The sequence below is a fragment of the Fundulus heteroclitus genome, unplaced genomic scaffold (assembly GCF_011125445.2).
Source record: "Fundulus heteroclitus isolate FHET01 unplaced genomic scaffold, MU-UCD_Fhet_4.1 scaffold_36, whole genome shotgun sequence".
Classification (NCBI taxonomy): domain Eukaryota; kingdom Metazoa; phylum Chordata; class Actinopteri; order Cyprinodontiformes; family Fundulidae; genus Fundulus; species Fundulus heteroclitus.
The window spans coordinates 4,449,601-4,477,565 of record NW_023396770.1 but is presented as its reverse complement, the minus strand read 5'-3'; the positions used below and the strand labels follow the sequence as shown (position 1 = coordinate 4,477,565).

Genomic DNA, 27,965 nt, shown 5'->3' with positions numbered 1-27,965 from the left:
GGCGCTGATGAAGGTGAAGCTGAAAACATCTCCTGATGCTTGGCGCTGTGCTCTGATTAATCCTTCTGCTCCTTAACGTTTATCCTCTTTTGTTCTGTAACTTTGTTGTTTTGCATAATTTATCCGACGCCTCTCGTTATTCTAACTCCATCATCAGGCCGGGCTCTCAGCCTGTTTTGGACCTTTTGGCTGCTTCGTGTTTTGAGCTCTGCTTGGTGACGTTTTTTTGGTCCTGCAGTTTAAATCTGACCGCCGGGCTTTCAGGTAAATCATCCTCTGATCGCCCATCATGTTGGCAAACAATGAAAAGAAAAAGAGGAAATCTGGAAGTGAATCATGCCCCCCCCCCCCCTTTAACCGTATCATCCGTCGCTCCCCCTACAGAAGCAAACATGCTGCTCAGCTACATGACAGAGTTATTTGTAATGAGGTCCTTGTGAGGAATAAACTGCTACCAAACACTGTCTGGGTTGAAGGACGCCGTTTTACTCTCCATCTACGCCAGATGGAGCTGACGGATCCTGGAGGCGCCGCCGGCAGGTGGAGACCCGGCTGGGAGAAGGTGGCTGGCCGGCTGGGGGTCCGATGTGTGCGGTGAGGGAAGGCGGGGCATCAGATGCGGATCTGGTACCCGTCGCTGAGGGTGCTGAGCTCCAGAGGTTTCCTCTCCACGGCGGCCGGCCTGCCAGAAACCAGAGGAAGAGGTTTAACTGTCGGGTCTGAGGCTAAACTAAAGCGTGTAACGTCTGCACCAGTGGCGGCTGGCCCATAGGGGGCGCTCAGGCGCTGCCCTCTCTAGATGTGGAGGGGAAAAGTCAAAATATATTTAGATTTCAAAAGTATTATTAATGTCAGTTTTTAATTAATAGTATGTGGCTACATGTAATATGAATTATTAAAACAATTCTACTAATTGACTCTCATTTAACAGTTCATTTCCACCGACAGAACGTAGCATTTCTCACTCAAGGAGCCCAAATAACCAATCGTATGATGTTGCTAGGGAAAATGTATAAATATTTGGCCAATCAGCATCGCCAAAATGAATGGCTTTGGGGCTCCTGTGGTAAGTGAGTTTGAATATTGGGCTATATGTTGAAAGGATTTTGGAAGGTGCTGTGAACATTGTATCAGATACATAATTTTGTCAGCTGATAATATTTTTTCATATTTTGAAATTCTGTTGTGTTGTGAAACCCATTGTGTCATTGTGAAACTGTTTAGCTGAAGATAATGACAGTACAGAATGGTGTATGCCTACTTTGGTGACAAATAGTGAATTTTAGTGTTGTATTTAATACTGTTCCTTTCCAAAATAAGACCTAATTTAGCTGTAAATGGTTGAAAGCTGCTGATTCTGAGAAGGGAATTAAATGCTTATTGTGGAATCGTAGTAATTTTCCGACTTTTAATTTGATGGCATGTACTGGGTTAGGCAGGGAGATCTATTGGCCAGCCCCACCAAGATTTTTTTTCACCAGCCGCCACTGGTCTGGACCCGGCTCATATCGGACCGCAGAGAAAACCCAACGGTACCTAAGAACAGAAATACCTTTACTGTTTTCTGATCTTATGAAACAACTACGTCCACCAGGAAACCTGCAGCACATTTCTCTGTTGTTGTCACGTCTGCTTTAGGCCCGGCAGACCCAAAGAAACCAGAACTCCATCAGAACCAGTGGAAGACGCTGTTGGTGGATCTGAGCCACAAGCAGCCGATTAAAGAGACACAGCAGCCAGATTTAACCTGACATTTAATTCACAGCAAGGATGAAAAACAGAGAACAATAAACGAAAACGATTTAGTTAGACATTATAAAGAATGTTTAAAAAGACACAAGTACCGTATTTTTTTCGGACTATAAGTTACGTTTTTTTTTTCATAGTGTGGCCGATCCTGTGACTTATATTCAGGAGCGACTTATTTATCAAATTTAAATGGTAAATCATATTGACCAGCATGAACCAAGGAGTAAACATTACCGCATGTAGCCACTAGAGGGCGCTCTAGGCTTATGAAAACTAATACTGTAGGTTGATTTCCAAGGTCATTGCGTCTAAAGGACACTTTAGAGAGAATTTAGGGAGGAAGCTGGAAGAATGCAAACTACAGGCTGGGATTCTAACCCACAACCTTTCACTGTAATGCTGTTTGGTTTTCTCTCTGCTTTCTTCTCCTCCTCCTCAGATTCTGATTCTGAGGAAGTTGTAGGAACAAAATCGAGGTGAGGTTTAACCAAATGTGCTTTCTGACTCTTTTAACCCGGTTTTTGCTGCTAACGCCTGGTTTTAAATGCAGGGACTGAGTGGAGCCGTCGTGGCAGACGTCTCTCAGCTGTCTGCGCCTGCAGCTCACTGCTGGAGTGGCAACATGTTGTTGCGTGGGAGCGCGCTGTGCTCTGCTGATAACAGTAATAGCTTTTTAAGTGCCACTTTTAAGTGGTTTAAAGGACTAATGTGCTGCAGAGCAAGGCTGCAGAAAGAGGAGTTTAAATGCGCCCTGCAGGGGAAGAAGCAGATTCCTGCTGCGTTCACACATGTTCTGACATCTGATCTGATTGAAAAAGTTTAAAAAGTCTCTTCTCTCTCTGCAGCGTTGAGCCATTAAACCTGACGTCCTCCTTTATTTCTATTAGCTGCTTCAAAGCCAACAGATCTCACCAAACCTCACTTCTTTGTGTCGATCCCAGTTTGTTTAAAGCCTTTTTCACCATCCAGCTCCAGATGTTTTCAGAGTGGACATCATGGCTTCTGTCTGCGTCCGTTAGAAAATGTTTCATCCTGAGAGGAAACCTCTGACAGGAAGGATGGAGGCTGTTCTCACCGCAGCTTAGCTGTTAGGCTTTTTGTTCTACTGGAGTCAAGACACGGTGGTAAACACTAAGGATTATATTTTAGGAATATTCTTTATTTAGTTTAGTTTAAAAACGTTTGTTTTTCAGATAAAAACCACTATCAGTCCAGCCGGCGGCCATTTTCTCTGGATTTGTTTAAGCATCTGAACTCTGAGTTCTGGTTTTCTGTCTGTTGGTTCCAGTTATCTTTCTTCAGACTATAAACATCTCAACTCTTTTTTTTAATCTTTGTTTTATGTCATAATCAAATATGACAAAAAACTGACCATAAAAGGAAAGATGCGTTTATAGATGCAGAGAAAATGCCATTTATGCTTCTTTGTTTGTGTCTCTAATCTTTTCTTAATAAACTCAGAATAAAGAGTATTAAAGAGCAGAATGAGATAACGGATAAAAAAAAAAGTGGAAATGTTTCTGTTTTGATGAATGTTAAAGAACAGGGAACATAAATATTTTACAGTATTGTTCATGGCTTCCAGATTCTGCGTTTCTGCTAACTTTTTATTGTTCTGTTTCCTGATCCTACAGTTGTGATCAGACGCAGAGATGAGACGGAGAAGCAGAGGAAAAATAAAAACAGAATAATAAAACATAAAAACAGAATTTTAAAGATGCCAGGGGGAGTACTGTCAGCTTTGGTTAGTTGTGTCTGAAACAGAACACTGGTTGGGACATAAGAGGAAAACGTGTGCATTGTGTGGTAGTTTCACTCTAACAGAGTCTGGTTAGAGAACAACACGGTAACTAATTCTGGAGCGGCCCGTCTCTGACCTGCAGCTGTCGCTCAGATTCTGTTACATCCCGACTCACAGCTGACAGACAGACAAACGCTCAGCATCGTTCATGTCTGCCTGTGAATGACCTGCAGGCAGGAGTCACCCCGCTGCTCAGCAGTCTTCCTGTTTTTACACACCATGTAGCTCCAGCGCTCACATTCAACATGAGTGGCTCTGAAACCAGGATTAAAACCTTTAAATGTTCATATTCCTGCATAAAGGTCAGGTTTAGACTTTCTTCTACAGGCAGGATGAAATGCTGATCTTAGCTCTGCTGTGGTGTGTGATAAAGCTTAGCCGCCCGTCTGTGTCGCCTAAGGGTTTGCCTTTAAATGCTGTAGTGGCGTCATTTTAATCACCTAAAGATGTGTTTAGTTGTAATGTTTCATTATCTGCTGATCAGAAGAATCATGTTTCCTCACCGGGGGAACGATCACTTACGATTTGTCTCTGCGGTTGGCCGTCCGTCGCTGTGGGCTGCTCTGCCGTCGCCGCGGCGATAAGGACTTCCCTCGGCTGCGCTCCTTAATTGGTGACTGAGCGCTGGAGGACTTTAGGATCTGGAAAAATACGGTTTAAAGTGATTTTATTTCAAAACTCCATCACTTTCACTTATTCATGTTTGCTCAACACCTGTATGAAATATTGACATGCTCTACATTTTAACAAATAAGACCCCTTTATGCTTTATACTCAGATATCACTGATTAAACCTGGTTTCTGTCTCTTTTTTTAAGATCCTCATTTCAGTTTTGCACCTGCTTTTAACAGCATCACCTGAGCTACATTAAAGTTATTAGAGTTATTAGAGACTTGAGGTGGACTGGATGGAAACACATCTGGTATTTAAAGAGACGGCAGCTGCTGAACATACCAGCAGAGGATCAGGCTTAATCTGATTTGGACACAAACAGCTGCAGACCAATGCTAAGGGTAGCGGAGGGCTTAGCTAGCTGTGACGTCATTCAACAGAAGATCACATGACCTCTGCTGCCTCCTAGTGGCCAGAGACTTTACCTCCTCTCTGGTTAGACATACAAATCACCGAATGCCAAAAATGTAGAAAATAATAGTCAGTTTAGAGTGTTTTAAAGTCAGGACGCACCATAAAAATCAGAGTTTAAAGCACATTTCAGAAAAAAGACGATTCAAAGTGCTGGACATGAACAAAACAAAAAATAGAGGAAAGCACTTTGAGTTGGAATCGAAGCAGCAGGTCAGACAGGTGAGGTGAAGTCAGACCTTTTTACCAGCAGCTTGTTCTGCTTGTAAACCCTCTTCGGTGTAGAAGTTATTACTGAGTAGACGAGCTCAGAAGGAGCTGATTCCAGTATCAGGTAGGAGTTTAAAAATGAAAGATTTAATGAACGAGGAGGTGCAGAGCTAACTACCCACGTGTCTACAGAGCCATCCCTGCTCCGACAGAGAGGGAAACTAGCAAAGCTGTTCTGTTTGACCCTTTTGAGACGCCGTCTCATGGAACATGCTGGATCTAGAGATGTTAGCCACACTAACCACTAAAAGTAATGTTTAAGAAACTATATCATGTTGACTTTGTAATAGTAAAAAAACATTGTTCATGCAGACATGGGTCTGTGGCTAAAGTAAACACATTAATGACTTAACAATGAAACCGTTAATTTGTTTTATAGAGGAGATGCAATGTAATTGTTATTAAATGAATATTATATTTATAAATGTCTCTGTTAAGTATCTGATAAGTTATCTGGTGATGCAGATAGAAAAAAAAAGTGTTTTATGTTATTATAAATATTGTATATTGATGTTAAATTTCTAATTAAATCAGATTGTAGAAATATTCCTCTGATTGTTAATTTCTCTAAAAGATAAATCAGAAGTAGCTAAACTTTAAAAAAAAAGACCTGGAGATCAGAAATTAGCCCCAAGACTTGGTGAGATCTCTGCAGAAAACTAATAACATAAATAAAAGAGCAGCTGATTAGAAGCGCTCTAAGCTGACCTTTCCAAAGAAAGGAAACTATGAACAGCAGCTACAGCTACTGCTGCTCAGCCGTATGAACGGCAGGAAATAGGCTGATTATTATTAAACCCTCTATATGAGCAGATGGGAGCATATCTGGTTTTCTCCCTAAATTCTGAAATGTTCCTGTTTATGATAAAAACCAGGAAAAAAACAACGATGTAAAGCTGAAGATGGGATCTGATGCTTGTTAAAAATTATACAGGAAACAATCGGTTCTGATTTTAATGAGATGATATTATTATTTTTAATACATTTTATATGAAATCATGACAAATAGAAAATTTCAACAAAACAAAGGGAAAAAAACACATGCAATAACATAAAATAACCAACAAAATATTCTATAACACAAAAAAGAGGGAGCAATGGCTTATCTAGTCCTTTCCATTAATTTATATACACATCCTAAATCAAAATAGTTATTTAATATATACATAAATACACATACATGCATATATACTGTAGTTGTATATGCATATATATGTGGGGCTATATACCTTCACATACATCTATGAACCTGCAGATAAATCTACTCATTTAGTTGAAATGACATTATATGTTATTATTATTTATGTCCTCCTCATATTTTCTCTTGAATTGTGCTATATGTTTGCTTTGCTTAATTTCACCGTCTAAGCCACACGAGTCAAACTCAAGGCCCGCGGGCCGAATCCGGCCCGTCAAGGCAATTTATCCGGCCCTCGAGGTAAAAAAGGTATATCATGTCATAAAGTAGAGGTATATATCCTTTAAATTGTATAAAACTGTCTCCTGTAGCGAATGTTGATTTTTTAACTGTGTAGTAACAGCATCCTGCCACTAGGTGTCAGTTTTCCCTCAACACATTAAAACACAACCCAGAAATGTCCAAAAAGAGAAGAAGTGATGCAGAATGATGAGTTTAAAGTGGAACTCACCCCAACATCAACTTTCTTTGCAGATAAACTGTAGAAACTGGGCCTAAGGTGTTACTTCTATGTTACTGTGCATTTTTTTATATTTCTATGTGAACTGAAATGAAATTAAGAAATCAAAAGTATCATCTACAAGTGCAACCACTTTGAGTTTGACACCTCTGATCTAAGCCATTCCACAAAAACTCCTCCACAGACTGATATAATATATAAAATATATAACTGATATAATGATATACACATGCTTTAAGAGTGCTGCAAACACGTGGAACATAAAGGAGACGTAAAATATCCAGAAGTAAAACTCTACAGACTTACTGAACTCCACTTGCTTTCGCTGCGATTATAATCAGAACTTTTAATCGTGACATTTAACTTAAGGGTCAAGCTTAGTGCATAAACACACTCCCAGTTTTCTTTGCTCTGATTGGGTTCCTGCAGGAGAGCACAGGCAACCTCAGCCTGTTTTTATAACTTCATTGTCTGCAGCCCAGCAGACACTATATCCAGGTCTGAGAAGCGGGTGCACAGCTGACTCAGGTGTCTGTCTGTGCGTTAACGTACAAATATGTGACAACATGTGTGTGTGTGACAGCTGAGAGGCCCCTGACCTACATATCTGCGGTCATACATCCCATCCGTCTAACCGTACACCAGCAGAGACCCGCTATTAGAGAAACATTTGACCTCACACTGGTTCTCTGTGCCCCCCCCCCCCCCCCAGTCCTTCCTTCAGCATTGTGTCCTAAATAATCCCTGACAGTTCATATCCCGTGTTCAGCCCAGAGGAAGTGACATTTGTCCCTGATCTCAGAGAGAAATAACCTTTTAAAAGGTGTTTTCCTGTTTTATCGGGAAGGAGGGAAATAATATTAAGATCTGTTTAGCTGAGTTTAGCTCAGCATGGAGGTTAAAACCAGATTAAGGTCAGTCGACAATCGCAGTAAATAGTAAAAAATGTTCTAACAGCTCATTTCAGACTCCATATCCTAGAAAAAGAGAGAAGGTCATGCTTGTCATGTGACGTGATTCAAACAGACACAGTGGCTTTCTGTGAGGAACTCAGACATGTGGTCGTGCCCTCCCGTGTCACACAGTCCTGTCTACCTTGTTTGGAGCATTTTTAAATTTTAATAAACTTATTATTCTGTGCTCAGTGGTTTGGTTTGCTGCTGCTGCCACCCGTTCCTGTCTGAACCAACAAGTTTTCTGCTTTGCTGCCTTTCAGGGAATGTTAACTTTTAGAAAAGATTTTCATTTATGAGCATTTTTGGAAACAAAAAAAAACAAAAAAAAACAGAGGCAAATTAAGCTTAGTTCTGATCAATAAAATATGATTCCGAATGCTTTTTAAAAAGCTTTCAAGTAAAAATCTGAAAAGTGTGGCATGCATTTCTACTCTGATACCCGTAAAATAACTGCCTTTAGATGTCAACTAATCAGTAGTAATGTGTGATTACTACTCCTGCAATGTTTACATTTCAATTGTTTTACTTTTAAATCAGTGCTGCATCTTATACTGTATTTTAAATCTACGGTAAATTACAAGCTGTATTCTTGCACAAATGCCCTTGCACAATCAATTCTGCACATACAAATGGTTTTAAAAATACTCACCTGTACACCATGACTTCTCCTGCATTGTCTACATTTAAATTGTTTACTTTTAAATCACTGCTGCACCTTATACTGCAATTAAATTTTTACTGCAATTTTACAAGCTGTATGCAACAAAATTTCGTTCTGTACGCACTCTGTGCATACAAAATGACAAATAAAATGTCTAAGTCTAAGTATAAGTCTGATATAACCTCAGTATAAATGCAGCTGTTCTGTTTGTTAGAGAACAACCAGCATCATGAAGACCCTTTTAGCAGGGATTCTCGTAAAAAAAAAAAAAAGACTCTGACACACTTGGGTGGAGGAAGACCTTACAAACCCGAACTTTGCTGCCAGAGCTACAATAGAATGGCTGAGACCAAACCATAACTATGTGTTAGAGTGGCCTAGTCAAAGTCCATACCTGTGATAAAACTTGAAAACTGAGACCCCAACAGACTAGCAGCTGTATTTACAGTGACAGCTGGTTCTACAAAGTACTGACCCGGCTGGGCTGAAAACAAACTAACTTTTCAGATCTTATGCTCCACTGTTAGGGGCTGCTTTGAGTAAATCTGTCCATAAAAGCCCAATAAAAGAGGCTGTAAATCTAAATATTAAGAAGCAATATTCGTGCAGTTATCAAACAAACCTTCATCCTCATGTCTCTGCCATGTTTTTCCAGCTCCTTCCTCATCTCCTGAGCTCCCAGTCGGGCCGCATTCAGCACCAGATACTTCCACTCGATTGGCTGAAAGACATGGGGGTCGTGAGGCACGTACAAGCCGATCTTCACCTGAGGGAGGAGGAAAAAGGTTACACCCAGTCCAACGTAACTCCTCCCCATCCCTCGCCGCTGCTTGCCGACCTTCTTCAAAGTGTGCTGGTATCTCTTGTAAGAGCTCTCAAACTCGGCCACCAGTTCTCCCAGGGTGCGGTGGCTCAGCGGTTTGTCCATCAGGTCCTGGCGCCGGCTCATGCCCAGCGACCCGTAGCGACCGTTGCAGTAGACGCCCAGAACCACGTGATGAAAGCAGTGCCCTGAGAACTGGGTCTTAAAGCTGATGGGGAAGCGCTCCAGAGACGTGAGGCCGTTGGTCAGGTAGCTGATCAGCAGCCGTTCAGGACGTTTTTCTGGGTTTCTTCTGTGAAAACTACCCACAAATACTTGTTTCCAGAACAGGAACATAAAAGAAACCCAGCAGGGATCTTTTTGTCTTCAGCATTAACCAACTTTAATTTTTCCTAAGGACTATTTCCAGACTTTTTCCTCCTCAGGAAGCGTTTGTCTGATTCACCCATAAAACTGTGCAGTAATCTGCAGAGGAACTACTATCTGTGTTTTTGACTCACACATGAATCTTATCAGAAGTTAAGGACTATTTGCACAATTTAAGCTTCTCTGGAAGTGCTGTTGGTGCAATCAACTAATTTCTTGGAAAAAAAGAGTCTGAAAACATTATGTCTTGTTGTGTCTGTGTGTTATGTGTAATCTGTGTGCATTCTGAGCCGGTATTTCACCAAAATATCATCATGGTAAAATAATAACAAAGATTCTTGATGTCACAGCTTGGACACCTTCAGCTCATTAAGGTTGGTTGAATAAACAAAATCTGAACACTAAAACTGTTTGTTGGAGGCGTTATAAAACTTTATAACAGCTGCACAAACTGCACTTTTTCTATTTGTTAGTGTATTCATTGATTGTTTAAATGTAAATAACAGATATATATGTATAGTAGTTCTTTTTAAGATAAACCAAACGCTGAACACCAGCAGAAAAGATCCATAGCGAGTCTTTAACCAAACTAGAAAACTCAGAAGTATCTGGGCAATGTCTTTCATTGCTGGTAACCAATCATCTGCTTGGTTTTAACCACGGAGGCTTGTGATTGGCCATCAGCCAGGAAGCAACAGCTGCGGAGTGTTTTCATTAAATATTTACAAGAGCTTCCAGAAAAGTGGACCAGCGACCACATGTCTGTGTGTTCTCACAGTTATAGAGCAGAATAAACACACACACGAGTAACGAAGGAGCGAAATGAAGAAACCAACAGCTCAACTAGTTCTGAAACGCTCATCTTTAAGCCATCTATCAAGGTCAGAGTAAACTTTACTGTAGTTTCTACATCTTAAATTTAGCAACTGATCTTGAATGTAGTTCAAGTTACTAAGAACATCTTAGACAAATGAATCCTAACAAATATGAGCTGTTTGGATTCTGACAGATTGATTTGCTGATGTTGCAGCTGTGGTCTGCATCGTGCACAGATGAGAAATGAAGCTTTAAAATCTAACAGTGAGTCTGCAGATGGACTCACAGCAGATGTCATTAACAAAGGCTTCATCATATTTCTATGACCGGGGACATGTGAGTCTGTGAGCGCCATCACCAGAAAGCCTAAGCTGCGGTCTGACAGCAGAGTTGAGGTCATGTCCTCAGACGACTCGCCTTCCTGCCCCCAAACATGTTCCTGTGCCCCGTAACGCTCAGCCTCAAATTTATTTCTGAACATCTTTGAAAGAGAGCAAAAGAAAACGTCAGAAAGCACCAGGGAAGGCGGCGCATCCTCCAGTCATTTCTCCTAAATCAAAGAATCCTGCGTTTGTTTAATTGTGAGGCTGAACAATAGTTTAGGGAACGGTTTGGAAATCTGGCCAATAAACAGAAAGCTGTGTGGCTGCAGAGGACAAAGAGTCTTTCACCATTTAAAACTCAATAATTCCCTTTACTACCTCAGAGAAAAAGGCTACCTAAGCCACTCTTTTGCACAGTGATAATTGGTTCTTAAAAGGCTCTTTAGAGCAGACACGTTTCTATAAGTGCTGCACATCTTATCAGAGACGGCTAATAAAAAGAGACAGAGGCACAGAGTAAACTCACTCAGAGCTGCACTGACCCAACATAAACCCGGTGGATCCTGGCAGAACCGAACGCCACAAGCTTCAACAGATGTTATTCATTCCCTTCCTCCTCATGCCCACCATTCTCCCCTAGACGCTGTTTACCAAGCGGCCTGTTTATCTCAAATATTCTGCTACTGGCATCCAGCTGCAGATTGAGTCATGAATTTCACATCAGCTTCTCTGTGGAGGGAGGAGCCAAGCAGTCCCAACCGGGCCGACTGGTCAGCCTGCATATCAGGAAGGTGTGGCTCTTTAAATCTGCTCATCACACAGATGCTTACAGGTGAGGCCCTATAGCTCAGTGGTTAGAGCACTGGTCTTGTAAACCAGGGGTCGCGAGTTCGAATCTCGCTGGGGCCTGCCTAGTTTTTTCTTCATCCCTTGCTGGCCGGCAGTTTAGCCAGAATGTATTGTGATGATGACATAAATTACACTGTGAGGTTTATTTCCTATTGTTTACCGCTTTTGACTCCCTCTAAATATTTGCTGCAGTGCTGCTGCGACTTCCTGCATCCCTTCCAGCTTCACCTCCTGCTATTTGCAGACCGAAGCCATCCTTAATTACACTCACTGTCAGCTGCCAGCAGGACAGAACCCCCATGACAGCCCTGAAGATCCGACACTCTGAAGCTTTCACCAGCAACACTGGAGCCTTTATGCTTGCAGACATTTTTCCTCCTGACAGACTAAAGTCACCCAAAACCTCTCCAAGTGTCATTCTAACGTGTTCTGGTGTGTTTAGAGCAGACGCTGCTTGAGACCTTGAACACGTTCCACCATTTGCCAAAATCCTATCAGACCATCTGTCTGGATGCTGCCTCAGATTCCTGCAAGCAGAGCCTGAATGAGCCACGCAAACAAAACCCAGCTAACCACTAGCAACGTTAAAGGCTACAAACATGCAACTTAACATTAAAAGTAAATTTTAAATTTTATCACCATATATTGTGTGACTATTGCAATAATGATAAACGACTATTAGCAGCTTTTGTAGCCTTTTTAGGTGACTTTGTGGCTGTGACTTCATGTCAATAAATACAAATATTGTCCCTAAAAAACACATTTAATAATGTAACAGATTTTAAAACTAAACTTGAAATATGTTTCATCAGAACAGAGGTTACATAAAGAAATATGGTTTTATCATTAAACTGAACACAGTAACAGCATTTAATTATATATTTTTGAATTTATTGGTGCTCCAAAGAAACCAACCATGGAGAAAATAGCTAAAATGAAAATCCTAATAATTGACTAGATAATGATGTATTTTTATGATGTATTTTTTATAATCTATTTTATTACTATTCATAATATTTTTTTCCTATTGTGGACTTTATCTCTTATTCCACACTGCAGGACAATAAAGATTTAAATTATGATTAAAATAGTTAGAACTTCTGCTCAGCAGTAAGCAGGTTTTTATGCTGAGACGCATTAACAATGTTCAATATAATGACAATATTCCTAAAGGTAAATAATTTAATTATTAATTCTGTTACAAATCCAATATTAGTCGTCCTTACCGTCACAGAAACACAGATAAAGGCTTAAAATCCAAGCATTTGGGTAGAAACTAGTATTATTCTGTATCATAACATGTTTAAACCAACTATTTAATAATTATCTGCATAAAAAAACAACTTTCAGGCAGGAAAAGAACCCAGGTCAGCAGTTTTCACACTTAGGTCTGTGTTTCAGATTAAGCCGGGCTGTTTGCATCCTTGCATTAAACACTGACAGATGTTTGGAGACCCGAACGGTTCCAGATAAAATCCAGTGGATACAGAACCAGAATCTGTGTCCCTCTGAAAGCAAAACCTGTCACATAAGAACCATGAGGGGGGAAAAAAAGGAGCCGCCTTCCAAATTAAACGGCAAAGCTCTTTAAAATGACACCGCTGAGCTCTGCAGGATGATACTAAGCTTGTGAGGGGAGGAATAAACTTTGAAGTGTTCCTGTTGCCAAGCAACACCATGGAGCCAGAAATGGGGTTGGTGTTGGGGGGGCATTAGGACATTACAACAGAAAGTTTCATTGATTTGCCTTTTTTCACACACACACACAGAGCAGAGGAACGTCGCAGACGGGTGCAGCGAAGGATACACTCCTAAGATGACGGCTTCCAGGCATTTGATTGGTAGAGACTCCCTGATCATCTCTCTGGCCGTTTCCATCAACCTGGGGAAAAAGGAAGTTGAGGAGATGTGAATGAGGAAGTGGAAGTCAAATGATGGAAAAACAAAAACACACAAAGGAACAGAAGAAAGAGAGGCATGAACAGAAGGAAAGAAAGATGAGAGAATACATGGAGGAGATGGATCTAAAGGTATGAGGAGAGAAGAGAAGGACAGGAACAAGGGATGCAGAATCATTTTATCTCTATTTACCAAAACCTTTAAACTACGTGACTAATCAACCACAATGCTTAAGGATAACTGAAAATACCATTGTTTCTATATTATACTGCTAAATACATAAACATCTGTACAATATAAATCCTTTTTGTTTGAATATCACATTGATGAGAAACACTGAAACATGACCAGAGGTCAGAGTTGGCCGCAGACAAGAGGAGGAAGCAGCCATCATAACGTCATTCGGGGTTTTTCTCTCTCATTGTTTCAGGAGCAAGAGTCAAGCTTAGCCTCTAAACATGAAACATATTAATAGGACAAATTATTTAAACACTGGTCCAGGGTAACCAAGCAGGAAACATAAGTTATAATGATCGGAGCAGCAGATTTGGCCGCTTGTTAAAATGTAATAACATGTTTTAGGGTCCAGTTGGGTTTGGAGAGGAAATTTCACCTTTTATCATTTTCATTTAGGATAATTTTATTCTTCAGATGCTGCAGGGAGGTTATTGCTATATAGGTTCACCCAATATACCAAATACACCCAATTCCACCCAAAGCTCTGCGAAAGGTCCATGTCCACATCTCGGTTTTTAGCAAAAACAGAGAATTTATACGGTGTTTACATCTCCATCCACCAACAAATGAGCTACTTATTATTTCTATCCATGTAGACGACGTCACTGTTTATTACAAGGATGTAGAAGTCCAGTTTGAGTATGACCACCATTTATTTCTGTGTTGGAAACCACAGTACTGTGGAGGAGTGTTTCAGTAAAGTTTGTACAGAGAGAGACCTTTATGACTGAGAGCAAAGGCTTCAAAGGCCGTCTGCAGTCAAACAATAGAATAGGCTTTATTAAATATGGTCACAGAAATTGCTTTGTTTTGATAAATGCAGGAAATCTGCAAAATCATAAAAAAACTAGACCTATAAAACTTTTCCCTACTAAGACCAAGTAGGAAAACGGTGGACCTAGCAAACATGATTAACACCACATTCTCACCAAATATTTCACAGGTGGAATAATTTGTTAAAACTATAGCAGTATGTGTGAGGAGCAGTGTATCATGGTCTTATAAACTTTATTTTTACCGTTAATAACAAAATCTACTCACCCACACAGCGGCCGGCTCTTCTTAATCTCAAAGAACTGGGTTCCTGTGTGGTTGTACCTGGAATGAATGTTAAGGGCAGCCGGATATTTGAATACTTTCACTACAGCCCCTTTTCCATTTAAAGCCTCAGGATTTAAAGCCCTGGAAATTAAAGCCCCAGGCTGTTGTTTCCCGGGGTAAACCAAAATCCTGGGGCTTTTCAGTTTGACGTGTTTCCATCTGCTGAGGGCCGGTAATTTAAATCAGCCCAATGTCTTATGGGGAAGTTATGAGGAAAACTGCAGTACAACTCCGGTCCAGCAGGTGGCAGAAAGAAGACGGTACATGTAAAACAGACAAAGGCAGACTGAGAAGCTGTATCTGTATCCTGCCACCCGTCCGGATTGTGGAGAAACAGGACGGAGAACGCACGGCTGGTTTTGCTGATGCCGTTGCATCTCCTCCGCCCACGTTCCTCTGCCACGCTTCACTCTACTCTGTCAGTACTCTGAAAAATCCAAAGATTGAAAATTGTCTCATAATCCTGATGAAGTGAGCGCATAGATAAAGTTTGGACGGGTACTTTGTTACTTTTTCTGATAATTTAGGGGTATAAAATCGATAGGTTTGTAAACTCTTCATCTCCGTACTGCTTTTTCTTGTGGCAGACAGGTTTTGTCTGCCACAAGGAGCAGTGTCTTCAGTATCGCTCTGCTCCTGCAGAGGTGCATTATTGGTATTTGATCCTTACGTTTCTTTGGGATCCTGACCTGAAATGTTGAGTTTCATGCCGAATCGTTGCTGTTTAGGACGGTAACATGGATGGTGTGTTTGTTGCAAAGGATACTGCAGAGCCTTCATGTAGTTCTGGACGGCCACCAACCAATCAGGGCCTGACATGGATGGCTTGAAAGTTGGAATGGAGGGGACGGGATGCTGTGAAAGAAAGAAAATCACAGATCATTAACCGTTTACGGCAAATTAACATGTGGAAACATTCAGAGCCTTGAAACGATGTCCCGCTCATTAAAGGCCTTCAGTCCAGCAATACATAATCTGCCACTCTATTCAGAAAGAGTTTTATCAACCTGCCAAAATCCAACCAGCTGCCAGAACTTCACACATGAATGCAGAGAATCTCAAACATGGCCGTTATGATAAACTATTTCCCCCCGTGAACCCATCTGCATCGATGAAAGGAGACACAAAAGCCCATAAAATGTTTCATCTAACCAGGACTTGTTTTTAATTAAGTCAATGTCAATTTATCTATAAAGCACATTTTGGATCACACCAGTTGGATCAAAGCGCTGAACAAGAAGGAAACCATGTGAAGAACAAAAACACATCATGAAAAAAACAATATACAGATAAGAGAAGGAGATGAAACCTAAATACGATTAAAACCAGACTGAAGATAATCATTCAAAGTTTATCAGAACAAATTAAACAGGAAGATCGCATCAGAAGGTCAAAGGATCACTAGAACTGAAACCCAAAGAGCGACGCTAAAACTGCTGTAATATTGTTGTACTTTCTGACTCCAGTTGTTTTTTTTGTCTCTCTTGTTGTGTCTCTGCTCTGTCTTCTCTAACATAGAAAGTACTCCTGGGTCAATGTGAGCTTCTGAGCTTTCTGTGTCTCTGCTCTGTCTTCTCTAAGCCCCAGTGGGTGGAGGCAGATGAGCGTTCACACTGAGCCTGGTTCTGGTTCTGCTGGAGGTTCTCCTCCCTGTTAAAGGGGAGTTTTCCTCTCCACTGTCGCTTCATGCATGCTCAGTATGAGGGATTGCTGCAAAGCCATCAACAATGCAGACGACTGTCCACTGTGGCTCTACGCTCTTTCAGGAGGAGTGAATGCTGCTTGGAGAGACTTGATGCAACCTGCTGGGTTTCCTTAGAGAGGATACTTTCTCACCAACCTGGAGGATCTGATGGAAGCTGACTTTGGAAAGAGCCTTGAGATGATATGTGTTTGATGAATTGCCGATATATAAATAAAACTGAATTGAATTGAATCCAGTGATCAGAGCAACATTTAGCACAAGCTGCACGCAATGAATAAACCTACATACAAGGAATACATCCAGGTCTGGTCTGGGAGAGTGTTGGGCTGTAAAAAGTTAGATTTTACGATGGTGCTGACGAGAGTAACAAATTAAAAAAGAACTATCAGTCGCCACACCAAGCTTCTTATATGTTTCCATAAAAAGGAGCCAGAGGCCCAAGAAAGACCAGGAAACATTTTAAACCAATGTATCCAAATAAAATTAGCCCCGTTTTGATCTACTTTAAGTAAAGTTTAAGTTCAAATAATCTCAGCAGTTCAGTAAAGGCTGTGGCTGGTAACGATGGAGCCCAATTAAGACATTTACAACGAGAACAGAACAGGATCCTTGAGGAACTCCACAGACAAGTGGAGCAGCAGCTGAAGAGTTTCCATTTAGCTGGACAGAGACATTTCTCTACTGAACCATTAAAGAGTTTACTCATCAACAGCCACATGATGTGGTATAAGGAAAAAGTGATGATCCATGAGGTCAAAGGCAGCCCTAAAGCTGGGAATAGGTCATTAAAATATTTATGCTGAAAATGAGGCAATATGGACTTTAAATATAAATTGTTCTTGTGCTGTTCTTTGTACAGGGCAGAGCAGGAGCAGAAAAAGAAGGTGAAGCAAAGCGTCTAATCTGCAGATCTCCCACCGCTCAGAGCCACAGTTAACTACGCGGACACATGGGGGTAATCCAACCCTGAGATCTGGCTGCTCTGTGGCCAACAGCACCAGCAGAAAGCCACACTGCTTTGAAGCAACCCGCCGTAAAGATAAAAACCTCAGTGCTGGTCCTGCTGCCATCTCTCCTCAACAGGAACTCCTTCTCAGCGGCCACAGATGTGAAAAAAGGCCGGGGCTTTATCAGCAGAGCGTGACTCAGGACCAAACCCAGACCAGGCCCGCCTGTGACACGCAGAACGGAAGCGTGAACCAAAACCACGAGGACTGTCGCTTCCTGTGGCCTTCTGCCTCGCTCCGTTTGAGGCGGGAGCAAAACAAGTGAAGGGAGAGATAAAGAGACAGCGTGACGACACGCTTCAGTCAGACAAAGGCTCCTAGAATCACGTACTGCAGTTATTTAGGCGCTTAACCACTAATTTACTACAAACAAGGAGACGATTAGCCTGAAAACAGACGGACTAATCAGCTGATCTGTCAGTCAGCAGCTCACAGAGTAAGACGATCTGCCAACTGGCCATTCGTCCTGGTGTGAAGCCAGTCAGGCCGCCTGCCAGCCAGGACCAGCACATCGTAGTTTTTAACAGCCACATAATCCCCTCTGCAGGGTTATCCGTTCACATCGACCGAGTTTGCTGACATAACTCACTTTCACGAGGTGTTTCTGGGCTCAGGGAGCTAAAGGAGAGCAGATCTGTGCCCTATCCTCACTCCTTACAGCCAGTCTCCATTTTTCTGATGGAACCAAAGCTGCACGTTGTTTATTTCTTAATGTTTACTGCATTCTGTTGAGAGGAGTAACGATGTGAAGGCAGAATGAGCTGCCTCTTTGCTTTGAGCATTCTGGTGAGAGAGCATGGATTCCAGCCCCGTTTATACCGGTAATTAATCTGCCTCCTGCTTTTCTAGCTGAACTCACATCTGTAATCTTCTCCTGCCCCCGTTTCTGTTCATTGTCCTCCCCTCCAGCTGACTCCTCTATTAATACCTCAAACCTTCGCTTCACAGATCTCCTTCTCTGGTTTAGCCCCTCATGTCTTCCCTCTGACCTCAGCATCACCGTTCGTCTTCTGCCCAGCTCTACGCTGGCTGTGCAGACATCTGAGGACTGTAAATAAGACAATTTAAGCCGTTTAAATCAGCTCCATCTAGAGCCTGTTCCTCATATCATAGCATGTGGTACTCAACGTAACTCTAAGTGACTCTATATTGAATTGAAGGAGATAATCTAAGCAGGGAGATGTAAAAACGTCAAACAGAAAGCTGAAACAATCCCAAGGCGGATAATAAAGTCCAGCTTGTGTTTTTTTATTATTACTGTATTTTTCAGACTATAAAGCTCACCTAAAATCCTTAAATTTTCTCAAAAATGTATGGTGTGCCTTATATATGATTCAAGTTATATCGTAGCACTTTATGTGGTACAATGCGCTTATAAATCTGGTAAAATGTGTAAAAAGTACGACTTTGGTTAGCAATGAAGCCGCTCCGCTCAGTGGATATTAGGAGCATTACGGTACACTGTGTGACTACCTGAGGACCCCTGAGCTGTCTACCAGACTGCCTGACTGTAATGTCTAAACTAGAAGTGCATTCATGTACTATACACTAGCAACAATAAACCTAGTAAGTTAATTCACTATAAAAGTTACGTTTATTTTGGCCTTATGTTAGAAACAGGGCAGCGTAGTCCAGCTACTCTGTCCTCCTGACAGAGACGGATAACTCTGTCTCTCAGGAGAAAGCGGTGTAAGGTGAGCAGACTTTATTTCTCTAATGAAAACTGTGGACGTCTCTGATTTTGCAGAATCTTTGCACTTGGTTTGTCTTGTCTGAACTAAACACCTCTTGTTGCGGTATTTTGTCTTACAGAAAGGATTTAGATGATACAATTAAGTAAATCACCTGGACTGAGCTCATCTAAAATCAGCGTTATCATGCTTTCACCTCCAAAAGAACCAACAACTTGTAACAGTAAAAATAAAAGCCCCCAAGAAGCAAAAGGCCTCTCTAAAGGCTGAACTACTCTGTCCTCAGGTTTATACTTGCATCTAAAGGCAGGAAACTGTGGAAAACAAATGGCAGAGAAGTAGCAGAGATGAGCGAAGACACGGACAAAACAAAACGGAGTCAAACTAAAGGGCCTCAGACCTGAAGGATGAACTTCTATCACAAAACAGTCGAAATGAAACTGAAACCAGAGAAAACATCTGAAGGACTAATGTGACCTTCCTGCTTTTATAGTTTAGCACAAGTAAGGAAATATGAAACAGAAATTAAAGTGTGCAGGGTTAGGGTTGCTGCCGCCGTTACTGTTTTACGTCGACGCTTTTAAAATAAACAGTTGACAACTTAATACGCTGTAAAGAGAAACCAATATAAAAGAAGATCAACGTGTCTGATAAAAAGCAATGAATTAAGCGTGACACCAAACTGTTGTGCTGTTCCTGTAGAGGTACAGAAATAAAGCTCAATGCAGAATAACTGCAGCCTCTTTGCTTTAGTACAGGTTCCTTTGTAAGTTTATTTTCTCTGGTATCTAAATTAAAAAATTATCGCTCCTTTTAATGTTATAAAAAGGTTTCCATTAGCTGTGAATAACAGTCCAGTGATGTGAGACGGCAGACAGCTGGCCCCTAAAACACATTTGGTGCGTGAGCATTAAAGATTCAGGACAACTAAACGGGGGTTGGGGGGGGGGGGGGGGGGGGGTGGAGAGATCATATTTCCTGCTGTCAAGAGATCTTCAGGGTGGGATTTCCCCGGGAATGCCTTTTTTTTATCTGAGTGAGAGATGATCATGAGGCAGCGGAGATTATTTAAAGGTTGAGGAAAAAAAAAGGTTGAGGAAACTTGCATTAAACATCAGAAGAGAGGAGCATCAGCTGCAGGACAACATCCCAGAAAATAAAACCAGAACCAGGAACAGACTCCCACTGCAGCCTTTCCTGTTGCTCAGAAGGTGAAATACGACTTAGAAACATAAAATGTTGTTGGTTTTTACGACAGACCATGTAAAATCCAGGTGTTATATGTGGGTACTACACTACATCCATCAGTAGAACAACAGAGAACTATGCTCCCCTCCACGTGGTCCAGTTGGTATCCAGAGATTATCCACCACCCAGGTCGTGTTTGAGGGATTATCCAGCTGCTCTGCCAACACTGCAGCAGTAACAACGCGGCCATGGAGGACGACAACAGCTACGACGACACAAACCTCCACCAGAAACAACGTCTTCCTGGAGACCATTTAAAGAGTCAACCTGTGGGAACCGTGTTCAGACCTGCCAGGTTCAGCAGCTGGCCGGTTTATAGCTCCGCCTCAGAGCGCCCGCATTTACGTTGTCAACGCCACACTGCAAAAACGGAACTAAAAATAAGTAAAATTTTCTTAAAATGTGTGTATCTGTGCTTGATTTGAGCAGGTAAATAAGATGATATGCCAACAGAATAAGATTTTTGCACTTAAAATAGGAACAATTCATCTCTATCATCTTATGTCAAGTGCTAAATGTCTAATTATCTTAATTTAGGGGTCAAAATACTCATTCCACTGGCAGGTGATCTTATTTACCTGCTCAAATCAAGGACAAAAACACTATGTTTAAGAACATTTTGCTTATTTTTAGATCCATTTTTGCAGTGCATGAATGACTCCAGATCACTCAGCGTCACTTTCTGAGCTGACAAACAGCTTCTTTTTTTTTAAAAATGTCTCCGCTGCGTATAATTTCCTGTTTAACGAGCTGTTGCTCTCTTTGCCTAACGGGGGAACATCCATCCATCTGGGTACCGGCGACCTGTCTGCCTTTACACGTTACACACACTAGAGTCAAGCTGCACGACACCTAAAACAAACCAACTAACACGTCCATTGTCCATAAAGAGCACCCAGACGTTGTCCGCCCGGCTCCTAGCACCTCAGTTTACAGCCAACACAGCAGAGTGACGGTCGGCCTCGTTTACAGAGAAACGGCATCAGAACCCGGAGGGAGAAGAGCAGAAAACGGTTTAAATAGAAATATTTTAGATTCAGCGTCAGTGTTCCAGCTGCTGTTCTCCTCCCAGACAAAAGGTTTGTGTTTGTTAAAGAAAAATCTCACTTCTGTCTGAGGACTCTTTCAGACAAGTGTCACGTGTGATATTAGCTCCACTATGTGCGCATTCCTCGTCCTGCTGCTTATCGTTCAGTCCTAGTTTGGTTCTGCCAGCCAACCGGGTCGCTGATGGCCACGCGGTTAATTAGGGAGAGAAACAACAAGCGGACTGCCTCTGAAAAACAACATGCTTCAGGATAATTACTGACGGGAAGCTGGGAAACGGGGGCTTGGAAGGGGGGGGGGGTTCATTCTGCAGCAACTTAAACTAAATTAAGGTTTATTTGTCCCAGACAAGGTCAAACATGGCACTATAGGCAGAAAAATGCTTTTGTGACTGCTTAGACATGAAATAAACAAAATATACATTTAATAAGATTTTAAAATATAAAAAAAGAGTTTTAAAAAAAGATTTAGGTTTTACGTTCAATGTGCAGCAAGAACAAACAGCGTTACAGAAGAAACTAAACTTCATACTTTAGTTAATAATTCATTAAAAAAAAGGGAAAAAAAGGAAGAAAAAATAAAATAAAATAATAATTCATGTTTTTTAACTAAAGTGGATGTAACATTATAGTAAAATTAGATCATTTAGTGGAACAAAGTGGACGTGTTCACAATTAAATTACAGGAAATGAATGTTCAGTTCAAAATATTTCTCAAAGAAAAAACATAACTGGGTTTTTTTTCTCAGAAATTTGCTGACAGATCCTAAAGTTAAACACTAAAAGTCAAAAGACGTTAAAGTTATTTTATTTGGTGACACAGAATCACGCGGTGCCAAACCCAGGAGACAGGGACTGACCCCATCTGACAGCCGTGGTGCTCCAGTTTAACACGCCTGTCGCCATGGCAACGTGACACATAGCCGTGTGAGGACGCCTCAGAGCGTGCGCCGGTGTCACAACGGGTGGACATTACCACCACAGGCAGCCGGCGGTGAACACGAGCGCAAACATCTCCAGCAACTCAACGGGTTTGTGGAACAGAGAGAAATTCCTCACGGCTCCCATTTGACAGCAGGAAGGAAACAAAAAAAACATGGCAGGAGAGAAATGGACTGAATTCATTTAGCACCGTTACTGTAGCTTTACACTACAGCCACAGTCACCCAATCATCAGTGAGCAAAGCAACTACTCCACCCACTGAGCTGCAGTCGGCCCACAGCTGCTGCTGTCCACCGCAGAGACGCGTTTCATGATTCCCACCAGGCTTTAGCCAGCACCGCGTACTTCCTGTATGAAAATATTTAAAAATATAAAATATAGAAAGCGTACGCTCTGTTTCTGGGATGTACGCCTTCATTTCTCCCTAGAAACTTTGCTCAATGTTCAAAATTCACCTTCACCGAGACGCCATCTTGAATCTTCCCTTCAAGTCTCGTGTAATCTCGCGTTAAACTCAAGTCTCGCGAGAGTCACATTTATTTGGCTATTTCGTGGGTGGCCACTGTTATTGGTGGAATATCTGATGTTCCTACAACTTTATTCACGGGAAGAAGCACGCAGCTCGCAGCGCAAGTACGCTTGAGACTTTCACAATAAAAGTTTTCGTCAATTTCCCCCAGACCCCCCTACAAAGCCACGCTCTCTGTAATCCAGTTAGTGTACTCCCTCTCAGACATTCCTAGCTAAAAGCCTGATTCCCACTAAAACAAAGATCACAGGATCTGAATGTGTCAAACCGTAAATGCACAGAGAAATCTGACCGGTAACAGCAGATTTTCTGCTCATCACCCTGACATCCCACCTTTTTACGATGGGTCAACCCTGAGAAGTGCTACTGGGTCACGGTAGAACAACGCTCTTCGGTGTGGAAGCTGTAACCGAGGCAGTAAAACTCAAACGCAGATATGTTCAGCATCAGTGAGGCGTTTGAAGTCACGTCTGAGGAAGCGTCAAAGCTGCTAGCAGCTACTTAGAAAGAAACCATTGTCTGTGAAAGGTCTGCGGTTCATTCAGGCTCAGAGAGCAGTTTAAGGGCCGCTGATCTAGAGAATAAGGCTGCGGCTCTGATCACCAACAGAAGACGCTAAAACCAGCTTAGAACGCAGAATCTGTGATGATTTTATCTCTGATGTCTCACACTGGCTCTGCTCCTAAAATGAACAAACAACAGCGGCTGTCAGTGGGAACCAGGCTGCAAACAGATACTTTCTGTGGAGCAGAAATGGGAATTGAATAAAATCATCAGGATCAGAAGCTGGTCGTAAAACTCTTCCACCTACAGCTGCTGGGGACCAAAAACACGCTTTAAAACTCCATGGCTATAAAATACGTCCTCTCTTGTCTTCATTTGATCACTTTATATGAGAAATGTTGATATAAGTTCTGATAAAGCGTCCCAGCTGGTCCCAGTGAGGCCCGGCAGCGTCTGAAGAACCACAAGACTTTGGGATCACGTCGCAGAACAAAGAGCCACGGCGGCCCCGGGGTTCTCCGCAGAGAAAACCTTCAGAAGGAGCTTCTCACTAATGAAAGCCCTTCTGTGAATCCCGGCGCCGTCCTGTGACACGGACTCATCCAGAACAGATGCTCTGATAACAAACGTTCGCCTCCCAGTGAAACACGGACGCTCGTCGGGCTTTTCTACCACAGACAACAAGCGGAGCTGAACGCCGGCGCCTCACCTTTGGCAGGTAAGCGGCGTTTCGTACCCTGGTCACCATCTCCTGGCCCTCGGGGTGCACGGCGGCCACGTGGGACCACATCCTCTCCCAGGTGGCGCCGTCGATGGGGAAGCCGCTGCGATTGACGTAGAAGAGGACGCCCCCGTCCTTCTCCTCCTCCTCCTCGGGGGAGCGGTTGGGAGGGGAGGCGGAGGACTCGTCGCGGGTCCCGCAGCGCAGGAGGCAGTGCGCGCTGCTGCTCTTGGAGCGGCCGTGCCGGCTGAGCTTGGCCGGGGTGGTGGCGGCGCGGCTCGGGGAGTTGGGGCCCGTCATCGGTCCCAGGAGCGCAGCCAACTGTGATGGAGCTACAGCCTCCGCCTGCCGTTCAGACGATCCATGCTGGTGTGGTGCAGGCAGACCTGCCGGGGGGGGGGGGGCATAATACATAGATTATGGTGAGGTTTATGAAACCCAACGTAGGAGTAAAACTATTATTTTCTGGTTGCTGACCTCTCAGCCGAGACGACTGATGTTAAAAAGGAAACTTATCCTTTAGCTGACGTGCAGTTAATCCTAATTTACCGTTTTTATGTTACTTATATCCACAGCTTTAGTTTATAATGACCCTAAATATGGTTTTCACTGCACTTATAGTTTCGTTTTTATTTGAGCGTTGTTTTCCAGCCCAGACGTTTAGCCTCCTCCTGTCCTTGCTCATTTCTCACCGCCTCCTTATGTAACCCACCTCCTGCTGCCCCATAACTGCTGCATGCAGGTGCGTCGCCATAAATGATTCAAAAGCTTGTTTTTCTTACATAGTGGTTAAAGCATTGCGTTTGTGTACCGGAGGTTCCGGGTTCAACTCCCATTGACTGCCACTCTGGGTCCCTGAGCAAGACCCTTAAGACCCTTAAGGCTGCTCCCTGGGCGCCACACAGAGGCAGCCCGCTGCTCCCCGAGGAGATGGGTTAAACGCAGAGAACAGATTTTATTGGCATGTACGTTGCAATGACAATAAAATATGATTTAAAAATCATCACTGAAACTTCATGCTGGACTTCAAGCAATTTCCACCAAAACCTTGAATAGGTTAATAATTCCCGTTTTCATCAAGCCGGCAGTTATACCTGTTGCTCGTGCAAAATGTTCTCACACTTTCTCCTTCCACTCAACTTTCCATAAATATGCTTATTGATCACTAGGGCTGTGCATAAAATAAATCCATACAAAGATTAATATTGATGTTTTTTAAATCGATTTAATATTGATATTATGGCTTTGACTATTGATATACCTCCCAACCCCTAGGGGGCGGTATAACAGCGCACCATTACTGTTCACAGTGAACGGCCGACAGGATTTTAGAAGCGCCTTCGTCCCTAAAATTAGACATTTGGGCACATTTTTGGTTTCTGTGAGTGATAAATATCGATACTGGAGTCAAATCAAATCAAGCTGAGATGTATCGAGAATCGTATCGTATCGGCTCATCCTAGATGACACCCAGCCCTTTTGATCACTCTGACCAAGCAGCTTTGTTTGGTGGCGTAATCTTCCTGTGGACGGTGTTCATGTCTCCTGGAGAATTAGATAATTTTTTTTAAGCAACAATGTGACATTTCTGTATGAAGATCTCTGTTATCGTGGTTCCATAACTTATATCAGGATATTCTGATAAACTGAGTTATGGATTCTCTTTAGCATCAAACCCTTTGAAACATATTACTGCATCTAATGTCAATTTTATCTATACTCCGCTTTATAAACAGCTTGTAACTGCACCAAAAGTGCTGTACAGTTTTCATAAAACCATCAATGAATTAAACACATGTGAATAAACCCACAATAAATAAGAACAAACAGGACAGGTAGTTCACAATATCAGACGAAGGAATATAAATGAGTTTTTATAGTAGTGATTTAAAATGATCCAAACGTTGGGCAGATCTTATATTGAGGCGTAAAAGCTCTTCCACATATAAGAGTCGAGCTGCAGCGCTTTAGATCATTTTAGACTGGTCCATGTTTTTTTTTTATCTAATGAGTTGCAGTAATCTAATTGTGGATAATTTTCTCAAAGTCTTTAGTGCGGAAGCCAGATTTCTCCTTTGCTAGAAGGCACAGATGAAGGAAGCTTGATAAATGGCACCAAGATTCCTAACAGTAGGTTGATAAAAAAGAAAAAAATTGAAAGAAATTCAATAAGGTTAATAAGGTTATTTTCTCCAGATATTATAACTTGATGTTAAATGTTTTAAAAATCTAACACCTGCACCTTTAATTTGCTAAACTTTTTTTATTATTATTACTTTTAATTAAACACCATATTAAAAAAAATCATTCTCGAGCAGAACGATATCCGATCTTGGAGTGAAGATTTAAAAAATAACTTTTGTTAAAAACAGTTATGGCAACAAACAATCCTTAAAACGTCATAAAAAGCGATGAACAAAAAAACAACGTTTTCGTTGGCATTTACTCCGGATAATAGCGAGTAAAAAGGCGAGAGTTATACTATTTCAGTTAAAAGGAACTGTAACGAGATGAACTCAATGATTTTTTTTTCTTAAAAAAAAAAGTACATCCATTGTTAATCTGTACAGAAAAGTTAATTTCTGCAACAGTTCTTCGCTTTTTTCTTCCGCCGTATCAACGCAAATATCCCAACCGTTATTAATCTGAGCCTACCGTTCCTTCGGGGCTCCGACTTCACTCCGTCGACGGACACCCAGCTTTAAAAGCCATTTATCCGGGTGGAAAAAAACAACCCTAAACAAGAGAAGGTGGTTTCCATTCACGAAAAGGCGACCTTGTCCGCTCCGGCATGGAAAGTCTTGTTGTGGAGTGGACCGAGGCTTTGTAACTTCACCCTTTCCTGCGGGTGTCAAGCTAACGGCCGGCAGCAGTTATTTAGCCGGAGTTTCCGGTGGGCTCAATTTCGAAATAAAAGCACATTGTTATTTATCGCGTTTCTATGTCGTATAAATAGCTTAAATCCTTCAAAAACATCAGCCAAAAATAACACATTATAAAGGGCTGTAAAGCAACACGTTGAATTAAACGTAAAACACATTGTACTCCACAGTAAATAAATTCACCTCTCTTATTCTGAAATCCTCCTCCAGAAGTTGAGGTGGTGCTGCCTCTAGCTTGACGCCGCTCCTCTGTACACTGCAGGGGCCGCTGCCTTCCACCAGCCCAGTCCTGGGTAACCTCCTCCTCCTCTGTGCATTGCCTTCCGCTAGCAGGCTTTAAAGCGCCCCGGCACCCGCTGTCTATTCGGAAAATTTGATTTCATCACGGTGAAGGGCTTATTGAGTCCGTCACATGATTAAATCCCTTGAGATAACGCAGCTCCTCCAGCGGATACCTGCCGTCCGCTCCTCTGCCCGCTCCTCGTACACCCTGCAGTTGCCAATGCTAGGCGGGTTCTGATTGGTCGAGCTAACAAAGAGGGGCGGGACTGGCACTGTCGTCTACCAAATTTGGAACTGATGAGGAGCTCTGATTGGTTGATTTTCACAACAAGTGATATATCTGCAACAAATGGGATTTTTTTTCACTCCTTCAATGTAACTGTTGATTTTTATAATAATGTATCTATTGTTTTACTGTTATAGATCAACTTATTTATCCAAAAAAATATAATCATAGGTTCAACTAAACACTGATAATAGCAATGCCTTTATACCCTTCTATCTATCTATCTATCTATCTATCTATCTATCTATCTATCTATCTATCTATCTATCTATCTATCTATCTATCTATCTATCTATCTATCTATCTAAATATATATATATATATATATATCTAAATATATATATATATATATATATATATATATATATATATATATATATATATATATATATATATATATATAAACTTCTGATATAACTTTATAGTCTATTTTTTTATTTTAATAAATTGTGCATGTGCATTTAATGTGTCAAAAGAGATAAAGCTGTATTTTATTTCTGTCCAAGTACAGTGTGCCTCACAACTCTA

At 41.8% G+C, this 27,965-nt stretch overlaps 2 protein-coding genes and 1 non-coding gene across 5 annotated transcripts in view; 2 read left to right on the top strand and 1 right to left on the bottom strand.

Annotated features, from left to right (window-relative positions):
* LOC110368380 overlaps positions 1-27,965 on the top strand; it is a 718,672-nt gene that overhangs the window by 350,804 nt on the left and 339,903 nt on the right. The gene's annotated exons all lie outside the window — the stretch shown is intronic.
* On the bottom strand, positions 497-27,375 carry vash2 (vasohibin 2). Of its 2 annotated transcripts, none has more exons than XM_036130491.1 (9): positions 27,053-27,375; positions 23,976-24,373; positions 15,360-15,448; positions 14,534-14,590; positions 13,164-13,238; positions 9,018-9,255; positions 8,802-8,945; positions 4,073-4,191; positions 497-682 (listed from the first exon to the last, which is right to left on the bottom strand). In XM_036130491.1, the coding sequence occupies exons 2-9, from the start codon at positions 24,285-24,287 to the stop codon at positions 613-615; spliced, it is 1,104 nt and encodes a 367-aa protein (XP_035986384.1). In that variant the 5' UTR covers positions 24,288-24,373; positions 27,053-27,375; the 3' UTR covers positions 497-612. The 2 variants fall into 2 exon arrangements, with proteins under 2 accessions (XP_035986384.1, XP_012709138.2); XM_012853684.3 differs by lacking the exon at positions 27,053-27,375 and adding an exon at positions 26,643-26,848.
* Positions 11,344-11,416, top strand: trnat-ugu. The gene has a single exon. It is a non-coding gene; the product is annotated as a tRNA-Thr (tRNA).

Coding starts and splice junctions, on each gene's coding strand:
- vash2 (XM_036130491.1), bottom strand. CDS start 24,287: ATGACGGGCCCCAACTCCCCGAGCCGCGCCGCCACCACCCCGGCCAAG. Junction 14,591..15,359: donor AACTACATGAAGGCTCTGCA/GTATCCTTTGCA, acceptor CATTCATTCCAG/GTACAACCACACAGGAACCC. Junction 9,256..13,163: donor GAAGCCGTCATCTTAGGAGT/GTATCCTTCGCT, acceptor GCTGCTGATCAG/CTACCTGACCAACGGCCTCA.